Source organism: Bos indicus x Bos taurus, chromosome 11, assembly GCF_003369695.1.
Source record: "Bos indicus x Bos taurus breed Angus x Brahman F1 hybrid chromosome 11, Bos_hybrid_MaternalHap_v2.0, whole genome shotgun sequence".
Classification (NCBI taxonomy): domain Eukaryota; kingdom Metazoa; phylum Chordata; class Mammalia; order Artiodactyla; family Bovidae; genus Bos; species Bos indicus x Bos taurus.
Window position 1 is genome coordinate 46,386,628 of NC_040086.1, and position 6,386 is coordinate 46,393,013.

The following is a 6,386-nucleotide window of genomic DNA, read 5'->3' on the forward strand; positions in this document are numbered from 1 at the left end:
GCCTAAATGAAACTAAATATAGTTTGAGAGTACCTGGTTCAATCAAACTGTAAGTACTCCAAGTGAAAATCCTTGTGAGGGTCTGTCCATCATCACAGACTTCCAGGAATGACTTCTTTTCTTTACTACTGCCATCTCTCCGCCCCCCACCCGTGCCAAGACAGCCTATCTCATGGGTTCCAAAGGCTGAGGAAAGTTGAGGGTGGGTCTAGGGCTGGTTTGCTTGTTCCTTCCCCAGGCCCAGGCCTACCCTGAATCCCAACTTCTTTCTTCTATGCTTATGTGACTAGACTATTGACAGTGGTGTGTTCTATATCAGCATAGAACATATTGTAGTTTTAATGCTGTTTAAAAACATTTCAGGTCCTGATCTTGTAAGTCTGGGGTAGAACCTGAGATTCTGCATTTCTGGTAAACTGCTGGTTGTTGCCAGTGCCGCTGCTCCATGGACCACACTTTGAACATGAAGAATGTGCAGAACAAGGACAGTTCCATGTGATTTTCCAACAGGTGAACCATAGAAAAATTGAGTTGTGGGAATTATACTATCAGAACTGGAATGGATTTGTGGGGCTGAGATGACTGTATTAGACCTTAAACTGAATAATGAAGGATAGATATGGATGGGCAAAAGAATTAAATTTCAAGGCAAATTCAGTTCTGGCTAGCTAAGAGAGTAGGGAAGCTGTATCTCTAAACTGTATCCCTATCTTGCAGAGAGAGAAATTTCCTTCATCATATTTGATTCAAGTTCCCTTCTCAGGAGTACCTACTCCCTTAGCTATCAAGGATGTCACTTCCATATTAGGGAGAGATACAGAGAGGTCTTGGGTTATCTGGTATCACCTAAGCCCCCATCACCTCTGATAATGGTACTATGGGCTAAGTTTCCAGGTCATATAGAGCTCCATGTTTTATAGGATGCAATAAAGCATCTGGAAGGACCACATATCCTATTGACTGTGGTCATGAATAAGTTTGCATTAGTATATGCTGCATCTATACTTGTGGGTCCTGGATGTTTGCTTCTTTGTACCTGATGGCAGGATATTGAGCCCCTTTTCTTAAGATATCCAAGTGCATTCAGTCCTGTGTAAGGAGCATGGGGGTGATGTCACAAGCTCTGGACTTTCTTCTGCCATTTCCTTCTCAAGGGGACCTTCCCCATCCAGGGATCCAACTAGTGTCTCCTACAACTCCTGCCTTGGCAGGTGGATTCTTTTAACACTGAGCCACCTGGGAAGCCCAAAAAGAGCATGGGAATCAACTCATGCTAAGGGATGCTCTACGCAGGACCTCTTTATGGACTCAGCTTGATTCTGAATTCCAGTTTTGACTCAAAGAAACTTGCTGTACATTTAAATGTCAGTGCTTCATGACTCCACACTCCTAAAAGGACAGCTCACCAGCTTACCATGGGCTACCCAGGACAAGATCAAGAAGCAAGAATCTTTGGGGAGGGTAAAGGCGTGAACATGAGAGTGTCTTTATGAGGTGAGGTAGGCTGGTGAGGTAGTTAGGAACCCTATAAGAAATGTTAGCACAATCCCATCAGAGGCTGAAGAACCTGAGACATTTATTCACCAATCCTCTCCTCAATTGGTTAAGGCTGCCCCTGAGATGCAAGCCCTTGATGTGGAGCAGACAGGAGCTGGGAACCACTACAGATAGTGAACTCAGATGGGCTGAAAGGTTGGGACAGAGTCTCACCAGCACTGCCTATTTCCCTTTGCGGAAGAGCTAATGCATGTCTTCTAGCTCAGGGAATAGAGCATCTAGGAGCCACTACTCTCGAGTCCATGAGGGGTAGGGTGTGCAGGAACTGACCTTGTCCAGACAAGGCTTTCCTTGAGTGGAGAGGCAGCATTCACACTCAGTCTGAAAAGCTGGAGGAGCATACACTGGAGTGTTTGTATTTTTTCATCCGAGATTGGCAGGGGATAAGATGACTGGACCAGGAGTGGTTGGAAACTACACAGGCCTTAGGGGACCCCTCCCTTTCTAAGTCTACCTTGAACCCACTATGGGTTTCCACTCTTTGGAATAAGATTAGTGTAACATTTTGCAGCATCATTGCTTAGTCATCGGCCATGGGACAGTCCCCTAACACTTCTTTCCTCAAACTCAGTGTTGATGACGATGTTTCCTGGTGACTGCTCTTAAAGACTTAGCATGCCTCCTTTTTCACGGTGTGTGAACAGGTTGCAACCCTGCCCCAGTTGATATTTCTTTATATAAAGCCTCACTAAATTACCCTGGTATCAGGATCTGACAAATACTCAGGGTGCTGGGAAGTCCTAGCCCCAGTGAGGCAGAACTTCTTCTTTTCTTGGTGTGGGTCAAAGGCTCGGGCCCTACTGGACTCTGTCAGAGCACCTGAGCACAGAAAAAGCCATAGTCCATAGCCACAGGGACACGGCGTCCTTCGTAGCTGCAAAGCCTGCTGACCTTTGATCTTTTCTGCTTCCAGACCTCTGGCCTTGGCCCTCCTGTCGTTTTAAGGCTCTGGGTTTAGGTCTGAATGCAGGTACCACTGCTTCTGCTGGAAGGTAGGCTACGTCCAAGAAGGTGAACAGGAGAGGGAGCGAGGTGAGTTCTGGGACCGTAGATTCTCCCTGAGGTTGCTGTTGGCTCATTAGCTCTTCTTCTGACTCAAGGTCAAACCGTGGCTTGGGACTGACTCAGATCCTCCTGTGGGATCCATCTGCACATAAATGTCTTCCCACCTTGGCCGTTCTGAAACACCATCATCCAAAGGGGATGGAAAAGTAAAAGGTCCAGGTGAAGATGTACATGGAAGGGCAAAAAAATTGGAAAGGGGGGATATTCAGTACCCTGCTGCTCACATTTGCCTTTTGATTTTCTCTACAGTATTATCCAGGATACACCCGATTCTGGTGAATATTCAGGATATCAACCATCTGGTATGGGTCCTTCAAGGCCAGACCCTCACAGCTGTCCCAAGGAAGGACCAAATGGATCCAGGTGAGTGGCAAGGCCTGTCCATGGCAGTCCCTTTGGCCAGTACTGCTGTGTGGTGTGTGCTCAGTTTTTTCATTTCACTGTGAACAGACTCGTTAATTGGGCGTATCTCGCAGGTTGTAATGAATGAGAGAGTGACCTGTGATTATGTTGTGTTCCCAGTCACTGTTACCTTAGTCTCATGCAAGTACACAGAGACTCTTGAGAAGGGCAGGGGGAATCCTGTCTACTTGGGACTGAAGGAGCCGGAGCTTTGTCTCTTCTGCACGAAGGTCAAGGGGCAGCCCACGCTGCAGCTTCAGGTGAGTATGGAAAATAAGGGTCTTGTCTATGCCTGACTAGGAGTGAAAGCGAAAGTGTTGGTTGCTCAGTTGTGTCCGGCTTTGCCACCACACAGACTGTAGCCCTGCCAGGTTCCTCTGTCCATGGGGTTCTCCAGGCAAGAATACTGGAGTGGGTTGCCATTTCCTACTCCAGGGGATCTTCCTCACCTAGGGATCGAACCCAAGTCTCCAGCATTGTGGGCAGATTTTTGACCATCTGAGCCATAGTATTTATCCCCAACTAGGAGGAAGGTGTGCATTAATTTCACTAAGTGCTCATTTGATGGAAAATTTAGCTTTTTAGAATCTTTGTTAAATTTTTATTTTTTAATTTATTTCTAGCTGTGCTGGCTCTTCATTGCTGTGCATGGGCATTCTCTACTTGCTGAGAACAGGGGCTATTCTCTAATTGAGGTGCACAGGCTTCTCATTGTGCACTGAGAAGTGGTGGCTTCTCTTGTTGCAGAACATGGGCTCTAGAGCATGAGGGCTTCAACAGTGGTGGCACACAGGCTTAGTTTCCCCGCAGCATGTGGGATCCTCCTAGACCAGGGATCGAACCTGTGTTCCCTGCATTGACAGGCCCATTCTTAACCAGTGGACCACCAGAGAAGTACTCTAGAATCTTTTAAAGGACAAACTATTTATTATCCTTATGCATATTTATTTTTGGTTCTTTAGGCTGTGTGTATTATGAAATAAGAAAAAATTGCAGGAGTGTTTTGAAACTAATCTGCTAAAATCGTTTGTTTTGCTTAAAAAGTAATTCAGCAAAGAGGAAGGATTTTAGATTTATTCTTGACTATATATATGAATCTCTCTCTCTCTCTGTCTCTCTGTCTCTTTCTCTCTCTCTCTCTCTCACACACACACACACACACACACACACACAGAGCCATCCTTTGGCATCTTTGGGGGATTTGGTGCAGGACTCCTCTATCCCTCATGGATACCAAAGTGGATGCTCAAGTTCCTATATAACCTATATAATTATGTAACCTATTCTTAAAATCATCTCTAGATTACTTAATAATACCTAATACAGTGAGAACACTATATAAATAGTTGCCAGCATACAGAAAATTCAAGTTTTGCTTTTTTGGAACTTTCTGGATTTTTTTGTTTTTTTTTTTTCCAAATATTTTTGGTCCTCAGTTGGTTTACTCCAAGTACGCAGAATCTGCTGATAGGAAGGGTCAACTGCACATGTGTGGGTGGAATCAGCTATGACAGTTTCAGCAGTTGATTATCACTAGGTGGATGAGATAGTTTTCAACTTTAAGTGAACAAGCAATTCTCTGTAACAAACATTTTAATAATGCGGTTCTCCATTATTTAAAAATATTTTAAGTTATAGGAGGATCACAAACCAGGCCTCTGTGTGCTTTAGGGAAATCTCTTGATCCCTTGATCTATATATTCTATAGGTTTCCCAGGTGGCCCTAGTAGTAAAGAACCTGCCTGCTAATGCAGGAGACGTAAGAGACACGGGTTTGATCCCTGGGTCGGGAAGATCCCCTGAAGGCAGGCATGGCAACCCACTCCAATATTCTTGCCTGGAGAATCCCATGGACAGAGGAGCCTGGCAGGCTACAGTCCATAGTGTTGCAAAGAGTTGGACACAACTGAAGCAACTTAGCATGCATGCATGTATGTTCTATATCTATATTTATTATACGGAAAGAAGAGTGAAAGTCACTCAGTCATGTCCGACTCTTTGGAACCCCATGGACTAAACAGTCCATGCAATTCTCCAGGCCAGAATAATGGAGTCAATGACTATTCCCTTCTCCAGGGCATCTTCCCAACCCGGGGGCCAAACCTAGGTCTCCCCCATTGCGGGCAGATTCTTTACCAGCTGAGCCACCAGGGAAGACCATCTATTGGAGTCAGTAATAAATGTAAAAGCCTTCAGCAAACAAGCATAGGCAGACACTCAATTTGATGACAAGATAGAAAATAGTGGTTTAATGATGGGCAATTTTGCCCCTGACAAATTTTTCAATGTCTGGTGATATTTTTAGTTGCCACACCTAGGGACTAGGGGATTCTGCTAATCTCTAGTGGGTAGAAGCCAGGGGCGCTATTAAACCTCCCAGCATACACAAGACAGAGCCTGACAACAAAAGATTATTCTGCCCAAAACATCCATAGTTCTGAGGTTGGAGACACTTGATATGAAACAACTCTGTTTAGATTCATGATAACTGTTATGTAACTATTCCTTGAGTTTATAAGGAACAGGTAATGGCTAAATCTGTGCTTTGTATTCTCAAAAACATTGATGTCAACACTGTTCTTCTTCAAAGGCTCACATTAAGAACCATTGAAATTAGTGGTCTAAGTTTTCACTCCTAAACTTAATATCTCTAAAGTATTTGGGGCTGATAATTTTTAATGGTTTAATATGAAATAGAGGTGCCCAGGCCTGTTTCAACAGCGAAAACAATCTCGAATAGGAACTGTTAGTGTGCAGAGTGTGGAAGAACTCAAACAGTGCTGTTTCTCCCTGGGACCTCCTTCTCGCCCTTTAGGAACAGAACATAATGGATCTGTACCACCAGACTGAGCCTGTGAAGCCTTTTCTCTTCTACCATGACCAGAATGGCAGGGCCTCCAGCTTTGAGTCTGTGGCCTTCCCTGGCTGGTTCATCGGCTCCTGCTCCTGTGGAGGCTGTCCTGTGATTATCACCCAGGAACTGGGGAAAATCTACACTACTGACTTTGGGTTCACAGTACTCCAGCCTTAAGGCTGGTCTAGGGATGAGGGTTGTTCTCTGCGCAGAGAATCTTGTCTTTGGTTTCCTCCATTCAAGCTCCTGAAATGCTTCTGAATCACAACACTGCAAATCAGCAATACTTTAATTAATAAAGAAAAAAAGAGAGAAAAGTACTTTGGAGATGAACATTGTCATACCGATCATTCAACAAGGAAAGGCAGAATTGCCAGAATTATGTCCATTTCATTTTTGGGGGGCTTGCAGATTCCCCAACTGTGAATTGAACCATCTTAGTCGTAAAAGAAGGAAGAATCTTGGTTAAGCTTTTCATCCAAGAGTATCTTACTGACCTCAACATGTC

At 44.5% G+C, this 6,386-nt stretch overlaps 1 protein-coding gene across 1 annotated transcript; it reads left to right on the forward strand.

Annotated features, from left to right (window-relative positions):
- The first annotated feature begins 2,090 nt into the window (after positions 1-2,090).
- Positions 2,091-6,055, forward strand: LOC113900829 (interleukin-36 alpha-like). The gene is made up of 5 exons (XM_027554457.1): positions 2,091-2,149; positions 2,528-2,589; positions 2,872-2,985; positions 3,145-3,284; positions 5,840-6,055. The coding sequence occupies exons 1-5, from the start codon at positions 2,091-2,093 to the stop codon at positions 6,053-6,055; spliced, it is 591 nt and encodes a 196-aa protein (XP_027410258.1).
- The last annotated feature ends 331 nt before the right edge of the window (positions 6,056-6,386 follow it).